The following is an 18,538-nucleotide window of genomic DNA, read 5'->3' on the forward strand; positions in this document are numbered from 1 at the left end:
GAACAGGATGGGACCCAGCACTGATCCCTGGGGGACACCACTAGTGACTGGCCTCCAACTGGAAGTGGCATCATTCACTACCACTCTCTGAGCTCAGCCAGCCAGTTCCTAACCTAGTGCAGAGTGCTGCTGTCCAAGCCACAGGCTGACAGCTTGGCCAGGAGTTTGCTGGGGGGGACAGTGCCAAAGGCCTTGCATTCCTCTAAGCCTACTATAAAGACAATGAGAATTCATTGACACTTCAGTGTGAGCTTCAGTGTGATCTCACTTCAGTGTGAGCTCTAGCTAATGAAAACATACTTTGAAACACCTCAAAATTATTATATTACAAACTAGATTATACTATAGCACTATTTGTAGCTTATATTTTGCTACTTCTTGTAATTGAAACATTTTATGGACTATACTCTGTCTTCACTAATACTAGTAATTCTGAAAATTCACTGACTCAGTGAATCTGCAGGCAGAATTTGATTCTCTCTATGTATTACAATTTGAAGTCAAATACACCTACTGAGACATTTAAGGAAATACAGTCCAGGCATGTAGCATTGGTGGACAGCATGACTGTCTGATACTTCTCAAGGCAGTGAAGACAGGACTGTTATAAAACTGGTTACTGCACCAGAGAGAAAAGGTGCAGCTGCTTAGATTGGATCCCAAATTCAGACTTAGAAGCACAATGGATTCCATCACAGGTTTAAAGTTTATTCTTGAGTCTAAGGCTGTAACTCTGTACCTTTCATGTAGCTTAAATTCTTGTCTGAAAAATAGGTACAGCAGAGGTTTGCTTTTGTCTTAGGTTTTGTCTTGTGGAAAAAGACAAATCAGGTCAGTATTCTGGAGGGACCATGGATTTAGCTAAGTGACTTCTTTCTTTTTAGCTATACTTTGTTCTTGCAAAAGGATGATGAGCATAAAGCTAATGTGCTTGCTGGATAACTACTGTGTCCAAAACAGAGGGTGCAGTAGATTCGTAGCTTGTGCACATTACTTAAGCCTTTTCATCTCTGTGATCTTCTGAATAGTCACTTTTGAAAGAAAAGGGGAGAAAAAACCCAACCCTGCTGTTTTCCAAGGATTTAGAGCATTTAACAGGATGAGACTTACATCAACTGTTTTTTTCACTCTGATATTTAAAAGGAACTAAAAAAAAAATACAAGTAAATAGGCAGAAACTAAATCAGAAGCATGACAGAATCACACTAAACTTAAAACAACAGAATTCCATCTATGGAAAGATTATTGCAATACCATCTATCCATGTAATCTTCCTACAGAATAAAAAGGAAATAAACTAACCCTCACTGCTAATACCAGTTACCAAATTCCCTTCTTCAAAAGAATTACCCAACTAAAGACAAAATTTTACTATTACAAAGCTGACTAGAACCAATAACTCAAAAGCAGGGAGTCCCAGATCACAAGCCATTCACAAAAGCAAACAGAAATTACATGTACCTCGATATCCTCTTTATATTTTAATAAAGGGGCATCCATTACGTTTTTCAAAGAGAAGTTTTCAGAGTCAACATCAAAGTGATGCCCAGTCACTTGTCCAATTCTTTCCCAGTGTCTTGACATCATTGCCTAGAAAGTCCAGAGGAATTAGGGAAGACTTTTTAAATTACTTTTCTTTTAGGACTAGAATGGTCACATAGACTAGACTAGACTAGACTAGACTAGAATAGACCAGGTTGGAAGAGACCTTCAAGATCATCGCGTCTAACCCATCAACCAATCCAACCCACCTAAACAACATGGCACCAAGCACCCCATCAAGTCTCCTCCTGAACACCTCCAATGACATACTTTTACACTGCATCTTAATCAAATAAAGGAGTCTCAGTTTCCACTCCACTGAAGGTATTAATAGTTCTTTTAATCACATTATGATGTCTTTTGTTTTGCTTTTTCTGTAACTAAGCCTAACTTGATTTTTGCCACAAACAGAGCTGCTTTGTCTTTAAAAAAAAGAACTATGGAAAGCATCTTACAGTCATACAATATAGTCCTCAACAAAGTTTTTCAACTGAATCTTATCTCCAAATTCCTATGCTGAACATACTTTGTTTGCCATCATTTCAAGCAAAGGACAGCTCTCTGTGAAGTCATCAATCTTTTTTTTGAGGTCTTGAAAAGCTCGCCACTCCTTCAATGCTTTCGGTAGCTTACGGATTCTTAAAAAGCACAAAAAAGAAGAAATATTTTCTTCTTAATAATCATAACCCACCATTTAATGGTACAATATAGTCTCATTTTTCAACCAGTGGACTGGGACACTGTAAATGAAAAGCCAGTTGCAAGCTAGCAACATAATATATAGCTGATTGTTCTGACTGCAGGCATGAAATGCTGCTGAAGACAGCAAATTGGTTTCCATTTCAGTTTGAATAACAGGAGGTTAACTTCATGTGCAAACTGATGTCTGAACTTCAGCTTTTTCAGTGTAATTTTTTTATGAAAATATTTGAAATTCCACTGTTGTAGTTTGAGCTGGGTGCCCCCCTGGTGCATTCACTTCCTGTGTCCAGAAGTCCAGCCCAGAGGGATGGACACAGGAAATTGTGTATTTCCTACCATAATTCTTTGCACCACTATAAGATCCAGTGCGGGGTCTGGCACTTCCTCTTTCCTTCCCTCTCCGAGACTTGGTAACTGGGGGAGAGATCTCCCGGCCATGGGCCTGATTAGGCCCAAGGCCACAGGGGGATGGGCAGTCTCAGGCCTGGCCAGCTGAGACTAGCCCAGCAGAGGGAGGGGGAAGAAGGAGCCCTGGGGGTTTTGGATGCACCCTCAGGTGGGGATGGGATCTTTCTTTGTCACTGCGCTTTGGGTTTTCTGTAACATTCACTGCTTTCTATTTAAACTTTCATCACTTTTGCAATCCGTTTGTCTGAGTCGTTATTTCTGCCTGTGGTGGGGAGGGGACCTGCCCCAACCCATTACATCCACTCAATTTCATACAAAGGGAAAAGGATCACAAAGATATTTTTTCAAGCAAAATAAAGTATATCCTAAACTAAAGTGGACTTGTTTGCAAACAGAAAAATACTTCCATTGCAATCAAACAAGTCCTATTTTATATTTAGTTTGTACAAAGGATGTTTAAAGAAAAATATTACTTTATACATAATTTCAAGATGAAAAAAAAAAAAGAAAATAAAGTCTTCTACTGTGAATTGTCACAGCTCCACTTGCTTCTAACAAGTCATGCCACTTTTTACCTGCCATAACTATGGACCAAAGATTGACAGCAGTTCTCTTACAGCTCAATAGCAGAAACAAAGAGCTGTGTAAAACCATCCCACAATGAAAAATTCCTTCAACAAAATTCTCCATTTTTCTCATCTCAAAATCAGACAGATCTGTCACACAACACTGCAGTATGTGTGAATTCTTCCACGCTTGCTGGTAAGAGGTAGATGAGCATATGATTACTGTCATGGCACTACTCTAATCACTGTAGTCTTTCACCTTGAATCCAACAATCTATAATATTCAATATGCTAGAGAAAAGTATTGCAGCACAAAAACTTACATTCTTCATGTATCTATACAGCATTAAAGAGTAGTTCCTGGCTACTTCTATGCTGGAGACAAGCAACATTCTTCCAAACTTCATCTTAGGCTGGAAATTGGAAATGGAATCTCCTAGCTTAGTAACTTTTCTATACAGATACTTTTTTCCTTTGTCTCAGTAACATCTCCTAACAGCAAGTACCATGAGTTACATACTGTCAAAAAATTGCTCCACTGATCAGGCTTAATTTTACTTCTTCAATTTACTGGACATTCTCTTTACACTATATTACAGTAAAATATAAAGGGAAACTTCTTTCTCAATGTTATTGTAAACATATTTTTTATAATGGATATGGACAGGACAATAATATTGCACATTTACTTTCAAACTTCTGCATGTAATTTGGTTCTCATTTATATTCTGTAATTCCCATTAAAACATAGACTGGTGCAGATAAGTACTCTAAAGGAATGGATGCACAGAATACTTAAGATCTGCATATAGTCTTGACTTTTGCATCTAACACAACTCCCCATTTCTGGCAATTCTGTCCACACTCCAGCACCCAGAATCAGAATTAAAAGAAAGCTGGTGATGTGGAAACAATCCAAATGCTGTTTGTTTGTGAGATCCTGCTTCTGAGAGAAGTGACAAGCTGGGTCAGGGAAGAATTGTAGCCCCAGCCATGGCTGTTGAGAAACTGAAGGTCCATCTTTACCAATGCAGAAGAAAAATGTCTCTGATTTTAGTAACCACAGTCTCACCTAAAAGTTATTTTGCATGTAACATGGAAAACATTCTTTCCCTCTAATCTCATAAATAACTCCTCAGAAATTAATGTGGCTACCTACCTTTGTGGAAACAATAATTTCAGTCCATAGAGTCTTACAGAAGTGAACAGTAACTTCAAAACTGTGTATGGCATCACAGAGAAAGTAATATGTAGAGATAAGCTATGCAGGTTATTTATACTTACAGGCGCCCTGCCACACGTTTATGTACCTTATTCATAACTACCATGGCAGTATACCCCAACAAGCTTAGAATGACTTGCAGACTGAGCTAAGTAAGGTCATGCAGCAGCTGCAGATGGTACCACAAGCTGCAATTAGTGTAGCTGTGATGAGCACCTGATACAACAAAGCAGATTTTTGCCACTCAGGGCAATTTTCACAAGATAATTAACACTGAAAACTGAAAAATAAAAACTTGATGCATTTCAACAAATAATAACTTACCTGCTTTGAAAATCCAGAAGTTCATTGTTGATTTTTTCAATATTTAAATCACTCCAAAGCATTTCGTTGTAGCCATCAATATTAGCAGTAACTGAATTATGAAGACTGTAAAGTTTCTGAAGCAATGAAAGCTCACGTTTGATTTTGTGCAGTTCAGGATACTCTGTTTCAAATTTCAAAAGAATGAATTTGTGAATGCTCATTATGTATAACTGTATCCATGAACACAGAGATCCATGCATTTCTAAAAATGGTATTTAGTAAATGTCTGAAATCAGATCTGTGGTCTTTTACATAGTGTCCAGTAAGACAAACTTTTTCAGTTACATTATGTAAGAACATCAGATTTTGATGTAATTAATTGTATAGATTGCTGAGGCTTTTATAAACATTTTTCTATAACAGCAGATGTAATCTTATAAAGAAAGTGCTGCAACTTTCTCTGAGGAAGAGTATAGAATAGAATAGAATAGAATAGAATAGAATAGAATAGAATAGAATAGACCAGGTTGGAAGAGACCCTCAAGATCATTCTGTCCAACCTATCATCCAACACCCCCCAATCAACTAAACCATGCAACCAAGCACCCCCATGAAATCTCCTCCTGAACACCTCCAGTGATGGTGACTCCACCGACTCCTCGGACAGCCCATTCCAATGGGCAATCACTCTCTCTGTGTAAAACTTCCTCCTAACCTCCAGCCTAAACCTCCCCTGGCGCAGCCTGAGACTGTGTCCTCTTGTTCTGGTGCTGGTTGCCTAGAAGAGACCAACCTCTGCCTGTCTACCACCTCCCTTCAGGTGGCTGTAGAGAGCAATAAGGTCACCCCTGAGTCTCCTCTTCTCCAGGCTAAGCAACCCCAGCTCCCTCAGTCTCTCCTCATAGGGCTTGTGTTCCAAGCCCCTCACCAAACTCGTTGCCCTTCTCTGGACACGCTCCAGCAAGTCAACATCCTTCCTAAACTGAGGGGCCCAGAACTGGACACAGTACTCGAGGTGCGGCCTAACCAGTGCAGTGTACAGGGGCAGAATGACCTCCCTACTCCTGCTGACCATACTGTTCCTGATGCAGGCCAGGATGCCATTGGCCCGCCTGGCTGCCTGGGCACACTGCAGGCTCATGTTCAGCCTACCATCAACCAGCACCCCCAGGTCCCTCTCTGCCTGGCTGCTCTCCAGCCACTCTGACCCCAGGCTGTAGCTCTGCATGGGGTTGTTGTGGCCAATGTGCAGAATCTGGCACTTGGATGTGTTCAATCTCATGCCGTTGGACTCTGCCCATCTGTCCAGCCTGTCAAGGTCCCTCTGCAGAGCCTCTCTACCCTCCAGCAGATCAACTCCTGCCCCCAGCTTGGTGTCATCAGCAAATTTACCGATGATGGACTCAATGCCCTCATCCAGGTCACCAATAAAGATGTTGAAAAGGAAGTTGAAATGCAGAGGAAAGTGCTTTAGTTTTATACATGAACTAAAATGTGCACCACCTCAGTTTGGACTATTTACTTAAGAGGCAAAGATGGACAGCACGGATTGTGCTTTCAAAATAAAGAGTGCATTACACAATAAAAGTATTTAAAGTGGACCTCCTTTATTGCAATGTTTTGTTTGGTTTCTCTCATATCTTTGAGAATTTCTCATTAAATCTATCGTGGTCATTGCATGTCTTCAGTCAGGAAAATATACTGAATTTAATATGTACAAATTAAAGTGCTTATTATACATTCTGCTCTAACTTCAATTCACACCACAGCCTTCCAGATTTGAGAAGTGTCTGACTAGGAGGCAGAAGGATGCTACAGATCAGTTGCACAGCCCAAGGAAATTCATTATATACCAGGAGCAGGGACAACTTGAGTACTTCAGCTACATGTTCACCACATTTGGGCATGGAGGAATACAGATAGGAGAAATACTTAGTCTAAACAGAAAAAGCAAGAGAGCAAAGCAGCCAGACCCTGATATAGCCAGAATAGTGCAATGTTCTTCCACATAATGTTTATGTATGTGCAGGCTGAGTGTCAGTTTCATACAGATGCTTTTCATAGGAAAAATAATAATAATTTAATGCAACAAATTTTTCTACAATGAATCCAGTACTGAAGGCATTTAGCAGAAGACAGGAGAAAAATTTAACAGCATAGAACCAGGTATCCATGTCTTGAGAAACTACCTGAGATAGGAAGACCAAATAATTCTTCTCCAGCAGATAGAGAGATATACTTCCTCCACAGTTCATCAAATTTGGCTTGAAAGATCTGTAGTCTGTCACATGCTTCATGTGGAGGAACACTCTCCTCACTTGGGCCCCTGTAAAAAAACAAATTCAGTGCATGTATCAACCATAAAGGTTTCTTAAAGAACCGCAACACAGATCTGATTTGCTGAGCAGTATTTACTATTTTTTCTCTATACATTTTCACAAAAGACACTAAAAGAGAAAACGCAAAGTATATTCAATGTCCCAGCATTAATTGTTAAATAGTCCTTGAAAGAAAGACCAATTTGTTTTCTAACAGAATTCTTCTGGGTTGCTATCCATATTGCAAACAGCTAAAAAGGCCTAAAAGTATTTTATCTTTGTTATTTTCCATTTCTTTTTCTCTGTAAAATACATTTTAATAATTATTTTCATCTTTATCCTTAAAAAGAGAAAGACAGCAGGTACATTATTCAGGGGAGAAAACTGTGGTAGCCTGTACTGGAATCATAATTAAGCACTTGGAAAAAATAACACAAAAAATATTATTTTGCCCTAATGAGTAAGTTTCAGCTGAAGGACTAGGTGCAATCCCCAGCTGCCACGCCTGTAACCACCTCCCGAGTGCATCATAATATTTTGAGATGAAAACTGTAAGTATGTTGTTTTCTGTTGTGCTATGGGTATTCCTAGAAAAAAATACAGACACATGGACATCAGAGAGTAGTGCAAGCTGGCTGCTTGGCAAAGGACGTGGAACTAGGAGGTGAAAACAGTAACAGTTCCAGGCAACCAGCACCAGAATGAGAGGACACAGTCTCAAGCTGCGCCAGGGGAAGTTTAGGCTTGAGGTGAGGAGAAAGTTTTTCACAGAGAGAGTTGTTAGCTGTTGGAATGTGCTGCCCAGGGAGGTGGTGGAGTCACTGTCTCTGGAGGTGTTCAAGTGGGAATTGGATGTGGCACTTGGTGCCATGGTCTAGTAGTCATGAGGTCTTGGGTGACAGGTTAGACTTGATGATCTTTGAGGTCTCTTCCAACCTTATTGATTCTATGATTCTATGAAGAGGCAGCCAGGCTCTGATCCCACAGCACCTGAGCAAGGAATGCAGGGCAGGCTGAGGACAGCAGTCTGGTTCAGACACACTGTGGATGCACGGTCCCCTAGAGCTGTAAAGGATCCTAGCAAGACAAGCTCTGTCTTTCCTTCTTTGTTGCTAATGCAGAAGTGCCCAGTGAAGCACAAACATCCCAAAAGTGACATTTAAAAAAAAAAAAAAAAAATTGAAAAAGGCCAAAGTAAAATTAGAAGACTGAGTAAGAATCAGTGAACTTAGAAATACCCAGAAGTGGAATCTCCACTCAATTTATATACTATATACTATTTTGAGATTCTAAATATTATATCTATATATATTTATATCTATATCTTTTTTTTTTTTAATCTGGATTGAGAACTTGATTTTTTTTCCCCCAACCTATTAACTCTTCCAGAATTTCACCAATTCCAACCAGCACTGAAATTATGGGAAAGAATCTGCGACAGTAAGAGTATCTGCCCATCTTGTAATCTTCTGAAATCAGGGGTTTTTTTCAGCTGTTATATACACATTGAGGCTGTGCTGTGTTTATTCTCTGAAGCCCTTTAGATGCACCATTTATGAACAACCACTAACAAAGCATCATTGCATTTCATCACAGGTCACCTACTTTTCATAATAATCTTTGTAAAATTCTGCAGCATCAATCTTGAATTTTCGAACACCAGTCAGTAACTCTGTCTTCATATCTGGCTGTACCTTCAGCAGCAAGTCTTCAACCTGCAGTGCCTACATGCAAAGAGGCAAAACAGACATAAAAGAGACAGGAAAAAGGAACAGGTTTAAATAAGAAAATAGTTTTGTCTTAGCATTAACATTTAAAAGACTGACAATAACTTTGGTCTATATATTATTTGAGAAATACTAGAGCTATGATACCTGTGTGTTCAGGTTCTTCCAGGCATAAGCTAATCCATCAACTCTTTCTGTATTTCCATCTTTAAAGAATAGGTTGTGTTTGTGAAGCACAGCGTAAGATTCTTCTATGGGTCCAACTGTCATGTCAATTTTAATCTCATTCTCACGAATTTCCTTTAGTGCTTCCATCGCTCCCCGTGCATCATTGAGGTCCTGGATAGGTGTGCTTAATCTCTTCCTGACATTTTCAATGAAGGAATAAATCTCATCCATGTCTGTGGCAGATTTTTTATTCAACGCTAACCCAAACGCTCTTTGTCTGGAACGGCATTCCTGAATTAAAGCCATTTTCAGTGAGTCTGTTGCAATAGCCACTGATCCCAGTACACAGTGACTTGGCAGTTCCCTGATTTGCATTTCTAATTGCTAAGACCAAAAAAAAAAAGAAAAAAAAGAAAGAAAAAAAAAGTGTTCAGCTTTTAATTTCACTGCAGTTCCTCTGGACAGTTCATTTTTATTAGAGATATAATACTTACAGAAAAATACTTGATTTCAGTTTGGAATTCAGCCATTGTTGGTTTAGTGTCTATAAACTCCCTCACTTTTTCCTCTGGATCCTATATAAAAGAAGTTTATTGTCATGATTATTTAGCACTGGTATTACAATAACCTAAGGGGAAGCCATCTGCCTGACATACTGTACAAATACATATGTTCCATTTCTAAAACAGCTTAATACACAAGCATTAAGAGCAAATTATTTCACTTGAAATGCTTTTCCCGACTCTTTCTTTAAAGCCTGGGAAGTCTATCTGCAACTCAAAAACCAACACAGATCAGGATATCCTTTATCCATCCAAATATTACTACAAAATGTGGCTGTAACATTTTGCTGGAAATATCTCCTTTTCAGTCTCCCTTTTCTCTGCAAACCCCCAGAAGCTGCTCACATCCTCTAACAGGTATTTAAATGGCAGTAATTGTACTCAGCTGTCTTCACTCTTTCTGAAAAGGCGTATTTAACTGCAGTGTGCAGCTACAAATGGCCTCATCGTTTGGAAAAAAAAAAAACAACAGTTTGGCAGGGAAGGATAGATCAAAGGGAAGAGAGGGCATTTAGCTTGTTGAAGGTTGCTTAAAGGCAGCAGAGCACAGAGCAGCCTTCCTTTTCACAAGGCAGGCCTCTGCGGAGACAAGAACTTCTGTGTCACCAGCTCAATAAATGTGTTAGATCTTCGCATCAATTACAAACAAATGACCTTCACTCAGCTCAGTGATGTTATGACATTTATCTACAGTCTGCACTGTGAGGTCCCTCAGCTGAGAATCTGTTACAGCTTTTCTGGCCAACATCTAGTGACCAGTGACAGTTTCCATTGGTTCCACAATGATGATAAAGACAGGGGAAAACAATGCCAACTCCTGAGGAATTCTAAGGTTAAGAAGCAGATTAATTATCTGGTTTAGAGGATTTTAGTAAAAAGGAAGCATTGTGCTACTGCACTATCCAGTCTGATGGTTTGGGTAAAATGACATACCATCAACTGTGGTTAGTTCAAACAATAACTCCAAAAACTGAGGTAACAGCATTAAGAGCTGGGACCTCAGAAGCCATGAAAAAGTGAAAATGTCCTGTCTTATCCTGAACTAACTATAGGAGTTGGCTGTGAAAATATGGTCATCTATGGTTTGGTTAGGAAATGTTCTCAAAATTAGAGAACATTTACAAATATAAGATTACTCTAGTTTTGATTGATCCACACAGAGCTGAATTTTGCTAGTCAGAATGTACAGAAATTTTTACTTCATGACACAAGCAATCTTCACGTCTTTACTATTTGCATTACTGGGCCCACTTCCTAATGAAGACAATTTCACCAGCTCAATTCCTTTTCTGCTTTGGAATCCTTATTACTGAAAGGATTTCCCAGATTTAGTTTATCATTGTTGTAAAGAAACAGAAAAGCTGCTTTCAGCACTGGTTGCTGAAGAATTTGTCAGTTCAGGATTTGTTTTGTCAATTCAGGAGCAGTTTTGTAGCCTGCAATTTCTCAGGGATTCTGCTAAATTATTCTTCTTTATAACTTAGGCAGACAAGATCCTGTGAGACAGAGGCATAAGCATTTGACAGCATAACCTTGTTTATGCTTCTATGTTCTTTTTTGTCCTGCTTTGTTCCTAAGATACTTTAATTGGCAAAGAATAACAGGTTCTGGTTCAACAAGAATAGCCAGAGAAGTTATTAGGGAATATGAGCTGTACCACAAAACCAATGCTTCCTACTGAGCACAGTGTCTTGTTATGCAACCCCAACCAGTTTATTTAGAAGATTTCACAACACAGCAAGGTTATTACATATGGATTTAACCTTGTTCCAGATGCTTGAATATTCAGAAAAGCTCTTCATAAGGTCCAATGCTTCAGTTTTAAGAGATAAAACAATTGTATTTAGTTGGATCACCACTTTATTTACATCCTTATGCTCGATGATCTGCTTGTCTAATGGTTTCAGTGCAACCATCCTGGTGAGTTTGCTTTCATCACCTAGATCTACAGCAACAGCTTGTTCAATCTGACATAAATTAAACAAACAAAGAAAAGTGTCAAATAGATTTTTACTTAGTTTTATTTTGACATTATGGCCTGCCCAACAATGCATACACAGTAAGTACTTCTAAGAACAGAGAAAGCATCTGCAAGGAGATTCCCTGCTCTTAGTTTGGGTTTTTACTATAGTTGTAGTGTTAAAGTTGATTTTATTAAAAATTGCATATTAATTATATTAATCATTTCTGAATTACATCTGTCAAATATGCATGATACATAAGTACAACTGTGCTGCTTACTGCTCCTACATAACCGTTCAGGTTTTCCTGCTTTCTTTAGTGCAGGATTACAATCTATACCATTCTAAACCATTCTTGGCCAGAAAAAGTCCTGGGGGCAGTGTAGTGTTGGCTGCTCAGAAATAAGCAACCAAGACCTCTTGAGGAAACCAAATTCAGCCCACTTTCTCCTGGCTTTCATGATGTATTTGCAGAACCTGAATGCTTTTTGGGTTTGTTTTTGTTGCTGTTGTTGTTTTGTTGGGTTGGGTTTTTTTTTTCATTGTGATGATCTGATTTGAGATTAACTTAAAGCTTTTGCCTGGGAAGAGTGACAATAATTTAGAGCTAGTAGTCCTTATGGATAATTCTCATACATCCTCTGCAATATCATCATCATACTTGAGCAATATTTTTAGAAATACTTTTATTAAAGCAACTTTAGATTTCAATATTAAAAATGACCAGGCATCAGGTTGATCAATTATTGATCTTATGTTGAATTAGTTGGTACAGAAATTAAAAACTAGGTTATCACTTAACAGGAAGCTCCACCAGATTGCAAGTCAAAGCATTGGTACAGAATCTATCCTTATGAAATTAAGAAATGTTAACCAAAATACTAAAATTTTAAAATAATTAAAACAAAATGCTCACCAGCTGCTGTTTATGATGTAAGTAAGCAAATTTCCACAGAGGAATATCCTTTGCTATTGATAATACAATGTTTACTGCTTTGTTTACAGCACTCTGAAAACAGCAAAACATTCACCTTAAGCACACAGAGATCATGGCAAATAAGTGGGGAGGGAAATGAGAAAAAGGATCCTCCAAACAATACCAAAATGGAAGAACTATACATCTGTCTTTACAGAAAATGTTTTAAGCACCATGAAGTAGGATCACCCAAATCACATTTTGTAAGGGGAAAGAATATTCCATAAAGCTTTATCACAGCCCTTCTACTATTTTGTGGTTTTCAACCAAAAATATATGAGAGCTTCATGAACAGTAATCATGAATCACTGAGGATCATAACTTAATTATAGTACTATTCCCCCTCAAATTGGTTATTTATTATTCATAGTAATACTTTTCATTTTCACATCAGAATTCTTGAACACATTTGTCTCTATAATCTATACAGGCAGCTATAGACATAATATAACTTCTTCTGTCCCTGCTATTTTTAAATTCTGCTTTGTGGTCTGATTTCTTAGGGACAATATCACGAAGGCTGCACATGAAATCAGAGAAAGAATGCAAGCAGTGATTTTCACAATGACAATGCCAAATGAGAAGTCCACAAATCAACACCATAAATGACTTTGTGAATAATTTCAGAGGCCACAGGACAGTAAGTGTAAGTACATGTGTAAGTGTTCAAAGTTTTGTACTGTTTAGGGCTTTAGCTAGAAATATTTTTCTGCGCAACTCACTCCTGCAGAATGCTGATTTATTAATGATATTTTAAACTGATAACACTGTTTTATACTCCAAAAGAGTTTAAGGAGACCAGCAGATCAAGTCATGCAGTATCAATGGCATTCATCTTTAATTTTGCATTCTCTTTGGAATGTCTGCTTCTAAGCAGAGGGCTGTGAGTACAAGTTACTGAGTTTGTATGAAAAACAGTTCCTTCTACTGCCCTGCCTAACAAATGAGACTGGTGGCTTCGTGACCTTAGCAACCATTGATGTGACTTTTCAAGTGACTTTTCACCTCTTTTTCCCTTTCCTTTTAGTTCTTAGATTAAACTCACACGTGTTGTTTCTAAACAATGCATTTATAAATGTTTTGCTATAATGACTGAGATGTACAGTTATTATGTTACCTGAATATCGTCAAGATTTGGTCTCAAGACAACATTTGGAATAGCCAGTTGAATTTCAGCTTTGAACAAAGGAACCCTCTGGGTATCTACAAACTTGGTCATCTGATACCTAGAGTCAACAACATGCAGTCGATGTTTTAAGGACTCTAAAGAACTCTTCATGCCTAGATAAAAATAATATTTAAGTGAGGTTATATTTTCTGCCACAATAAGCTTTGGGGAAAACAAAAAACAAACAACTTACAATTATACTAAAAAAAATTAAATATCTGAAAAAGACAGACTCACATCTGATCAAAGACTCAGTATTCTTCTGACAAAGCTGTCCCACCAGATTATAACTACTACAGGACAGGCATTCTTGGCAGCGTGTTTTCTGTTTCATGTCAGTATGTGTACAGGTGAATGAATCCTAAAGGGTTAAAAGGGAATTCTTAGGAAAATAGACATTTTATACAGCATGTAAGTTAAATATCAAGCATTTGACTAGGTTATAAAAGTTACTTTTTACAAAAATGTCTTCTTACCTCCAGAGTTCTCTCAGCATCTGCTGTCAGCCTGCGCTTAAGAATATCTACCAGTTCGTACACAGAGCATTCCACTTGCTGACTTTGTCTACAAAAGCAACCTTACAGTCACACAGAGGGAATCAAACATATGGAATACTCTGGTTTTTTCCAGGTACACATCCCAAGTTATACTGCATGGTGAAGAATTGTAACTACAGGCAAATCCCCTTATACTCTCTGGTTTGCTCTTACTGCTTGGGCATACAGAGAATGTCTGTATACTGAGATATGCAGATTACCAAGAAACCATTTGCCAGAATCTATTATAACTGATTCAACTGGACTTCATAATAATTAAAGAAACAGATGTTTTGCACAGTGAGCATAGACATCTTTTTTCAGAAGTGAACAACTGTTCTGGTATAATCTGGGAAATAATTGTTCTGGTTGGTCTCTTCTCTCTAGCAACCAGCACCAGAACAAGAGGACACAGTCTCAAGCTGCATCAGGGGAAGTTTAGACTCGATGTGAGGAGAACGAGTCCAGAGAAGGGCAACGAGGTTGGTGAGGGGTTTGGAACACAAGCCCTATGAGGAGAGACTGAGGGAGCTGGGGTTGCTTAGCCTGGAGAGGAGGAGACTCAAGGGGTGACCTATTGCTGTCTACAACTACCTGAAGGGAAGTTGTAGACAGGTGGATGTTGGTCTCTTCTCCCAGGCAGCCAGTACCAGAACAAGAGGACACAGTCTCAGGCTGCACCAGGGAAGGTTTAGGTTGGATGTTAGGAAGAAGTTCTATACAGAGAGAGTGATTGCCCATTGGAATGGGCTGCCCGGGGAGGTGGTGGAGTCGCCGTCATTGGAGGTGTTCAGGAGGAGACTTGATGGGGTGCTTGGTGCCATGGTTTAGTTGATTAGGTGGGTTGGATTGGTTGATGGGTTGGATGCGATGATCTTGAAGGTCTCTTCCAACCTGGTTTATACTATTCTAACTGAAAAGAATTGCAAGTGCAACTTCTGAGTGAAGGATTATTTTTAGATATTCCTCATGTTGTGATCATACAATCATAGAACCATAGAATTGTTAGGGTTGGAAGGAACCTCAAGGATCATCCAGTTCCAGCCTTACTGCCATGTGCAGGGACACCTCACACTACATCAGGTTGCCCAGACCCTCATACAGTCTGGCCTTAAAAACCTCCAGGGATGGAGCTTCTACTACCTTCTGGGCAGCCTGTTCCAGTGTCTCACCAATCTCATGGGGAAGAACTTCTTCCTAACATCCAGTCTGAGTCTACCCATTTCTATTTTCATTCCCATCCCCCTAGTCCTATCATTACCTGACACCCTAGAAGACCCTCACCCACCCCATTTCCCCCCTTTTTTCTCTCAAATCCTAGAGCACCTGGGCTCTGTTGTAGCCTCCTCCCACCCCAGGTGTGGCCACTTGGCCCTCCCCACCCACTCCCCTTTTAATAACCCCCAGGAAAGGCAGAAGCCCTAAGCTGAGCCCATCTGGGCTGAGGGATCCTCCTCTCATCTCTGGTGAGTGCCTATGGTGCACGCTGGGTGATGGTGGTGGTGACAACAAAGGCCGGGGGGCCTGGTGGCCCCCCGGGTGTTAGGACTAGAATTGATGACTACTCCAATAGCATCCACGGGTGCTGGCTGGGCCTCCTTACTAGGGCTGAGCTCCTCTGGGTGGTGTCTTGGCTGGTTGAGGGTCTTGCCCCTGGCTCTGGGATGGGTGCAAAAATGGTGGTGGAGCAGGAGTTGTTTAGGCAGGGTGGAAGATGGTGTAGAGGGAGCAGTAGCTGCTTTGGGAAGATGAAGGGGGGTGTCTGTTGGTTGGACTTGGTGATCCTGAGGGTCTTTTCCAACCTGAATGTTTCTGTGATTCTTCACATTGGAATGTGCTGCCCAGGTAGGTGGTGGAGTCACTGAGGGGACTGGAAGTGGCCCTTGGTGCCATGGTCTAGTCATGAGGTCTGTGGTGACAGGTTGGACTCAATGATCTTTGAGGTCTCTTCCAACCTTGGTGATACTGTGATAAGCACAGGCCAAAAAATTTGCAGCACCCTGAGCATGGAAAGTCTTATACTAGCTAGCTAGCACTAAGAATCAAGCAATTAACATGGAGATGAAATTTCAAGTCTTATCCATTCTCATTTGCCTTGCTACTGATAAGAATGGCATAAGAAAAAAATATGAAATGCTTAACAGAAGCAGTCTTACACCTACTATATTCAAGACACTTGTGAGATTTTCCTTGTGTCCTGAGGCTATCATTATGCCTCACACTGGTGCTTTATTAAAATAACATTCTAAAGGTAATATGTAAATAATCCCTCCCAAACATAGCTTTCCGATCTATGCAATGAATAAACCTACTGTGACAGTTTGTGAGCAGTAGAGATAGCAAGCTTTTCTGTCTGTTCCAGGAAGGAAAGCACATCTATAGGTTCATCCTCTGGCAAGTTTATCAGAGCAGTACTTGACATATCCTCCAGAATTCTTGCAATTCTGCATTCCAGGGTATCAGCTGCTTCTCTTACTACATAGTCCAGCTTCTTCAGGGTACTATGAACGTTCTGAATAACTAAGCAAGGAGAAGAAAATCAACACAAATCATGCAAAATAGAGACCCCTTAAATCTTATCTTCCTCCCTCCCTCCCAGTGTTCCATTAAAATGACTATTTAATGACAATGAAATATGCAATTATGGAACTGTTCAAAAAACATGTGGAAATTGTACTCGGGGACATGGTTTAGTGGTGGTCCAACATTGTACCCAACACCTCCATGACCACTAGACTATGTCCCAAAGTGCCACATCTACTCATTTTTCAAACACCTCCAGGGATGGTAACTCCACCACTTCCCTGGGCATCCTGTTCCAATTCTGACCACTCTTTCAGTAAGGACATTTTTCCTAATAACCAATCTAAACTTCCCCTGGTGCAGCTTGAGGCCATTACTTTTTGTCCTGTCACTAGCAACTTGTGAGAAGAGGCCAACATCAGGCTCACTACAACCTCCTTGCAGTTAGCCATAGAAAGCAGTAAGGTCTCCTTTCAGCTCCTCTTCTTCAGGCTAAGCAATCCCAATTTCATGTTGTCTGTAAACTCACTGAGGGTGCACTCAATCCCTAAGCCATGAGCCACCAGCTTCTCCAATAGAATGCTGTGGGAGACAGTGTCAGAGGCTTTACCAAAATCCAGTTAGACAACATTCACAGCAGGTGCCTCATCCACTAGGTGGGTCTACTGGTAATAGAAGGAGATCAGGTTGGTCAAATAGGACAATAGGACCTGCCCTTCAGAAACCTATGTTGCTTGAGCCTGTTATCCTGGTTGTCCTGTACTTGCCATGTGAGCACACCCTAGATAAATTGCTCCCTAATCTTTCCCACTACCAACATCAGGTTGACAGGCCTGTAGTTCCCTAGATCCTCTTTCCAGCCCTTCCCCTTAACTCATGTCTGACTTACTTCCATAATCATGAGGAAGGGACGTGGTGTGTTTTTTACTGGTACAGATGAAGTGCTATTCCTACAACTGACAAGGGAGTATCTGGCCAACACCACCTAAGAGCATCAACAGTTCACCTCTTCTTCTCCTACCACATACATTTATTGATGTTTAATGAAGTCCATGACAGCTGCACCAGGCCTGGGGTAAAAGCATCCTCAACCTGTTCTATGAAAGGTTTCATCAGTGGTTTCAGCATAACAGGAATGCCATTCCAACACTCTTTATAACTGATCAATAGATTCTGAAGTCTGCAAGACATAACAATGTTAAGAATATGCTTATTTCAGATATCTGAAACACACATACTTTTGGACACATTTTCTGTTAAGATTTGCAAATTCCAACTCTATGTTAAAAATAAGAACTCGTCCCAGCTCTTCTGAGTCTACAGCAGAACCAGATTGTGGAAATAACCCCTTTCAGGAAAGTGACTATGATCTATTTAGATAGATTTTCTTCCAAAGAAACTTATTACAGTTAAATAATCAGGAAATTGAAAATGTATTTTTGTTCCCTTCTTCCTGTTTCACAAGACACAGTATGAAATGACACTGATTACAAGAAAAGCTAGATCTAAACCACTCAGGGCACCAAATATCAAAGATAAAGAGGCCAAATTCTGAATCAAGACTTAGAACCTGAGCTCTTTCCAAGAGCTGCTGCAAAACCAGTAACAGCTATGTTCTGTGCCAGATTAAAGCCTTAACTTTAAACATCAGAATTAGAAACCATACACTTAGATAACCCATTCACAATACATCCCAAAGTGTTTTTCCAGTGTTGCTTAAGATCTACAGTCTCTAAATAGATCTTCATTGCTTGGGGAGTCAATCTCAAATCTTTCTTAGAGAAGAAAGTAAGTTTGGAATTTCTTTTGCTGAAAATATTTTATGTACTCTTTTTTTCTCTCAGATGGTAAA

The 18,538-nt window shown here is 39.7% G+C and overlaps 1 protein-coding gene across 1 annotated transcript in view; it reads right to left on the reverse strand.

Moving 5' to 3' along the window:
- LOC104296863 (dynein axonemal heavy chain 5) overlaps window positions 1-18,538 on the reverse strand; it is a 167,931-nt gene that overhangs the window by 130,779 nt on the left and 18,614 nt on the right. Inside the window, exons 16-29 of the mRNA XM_054164262.1 lie at window positions 17,715-17,866; window positions 16,476-16,683; window positions 14,104-14,191; window positions 13,865-13,988; window positions 13,577-13,740; window positions 12,400-12,492; window positions 11,286-11,489; window positions 9,454-9,534; window positions 8,939-9,343; window positions 8,670-8,788; window positions 6,936-7,072; window positions 4,765-4,927; window positions 2,069-2,180; window positions 1,462-1,590 (exon numbers count right to left, since the gene is read on the reverse strand). Of these exons, the coding sequence (XP_054020237.1) occupies window positions 1,462-1,590; window positions 2,069-2,180; window positions 4,765-4,927; window positions 6,936-7,072; window positions 8,670-8,788; window positions 8,939-9,343; window positions 9,454-9,534; window positions 11,286-11,489; window positions 12,400-12,492; window positions 13,577-13,740; window positions 13,865-13,988; window positions 14,104-14,191; window positions 16,476-16,683; window positions 17,715-17,866 (2,179 nt within the window). The remainder of the gene's footprint in view (window positions 1-1,461; window positions 1,591-2,068; window positions 2,181-4,764; window positions 4,928-6,935; window positions 7,073-8,669; window positions 8,789-8,938; window positions 9,344-9,453; window positions 9,535-11,285; window positions 11,490-12,399; window positions 12,493-13,576; window positions 13,741-13,864; window positions 13,989-14,103; window positions 14,192-16,475; window positions 16,684-17,714; window positions 17,867-18,538) is intronic.

Source organism: Dryobates pubescens, chromosome 9 (genome assembly GCF_014839835.1).
Source record: "Dryobates pubescens isolate bDryPub1 chromosome 9, bDryPub1.pri, whole genome shotgun sequence".
Taxonomy (NCBI): Eukaryota; Metazoa; Chordata; class Aves; order Piciformes; family Picidae; genus Dryobates; species Dryobates pubescens.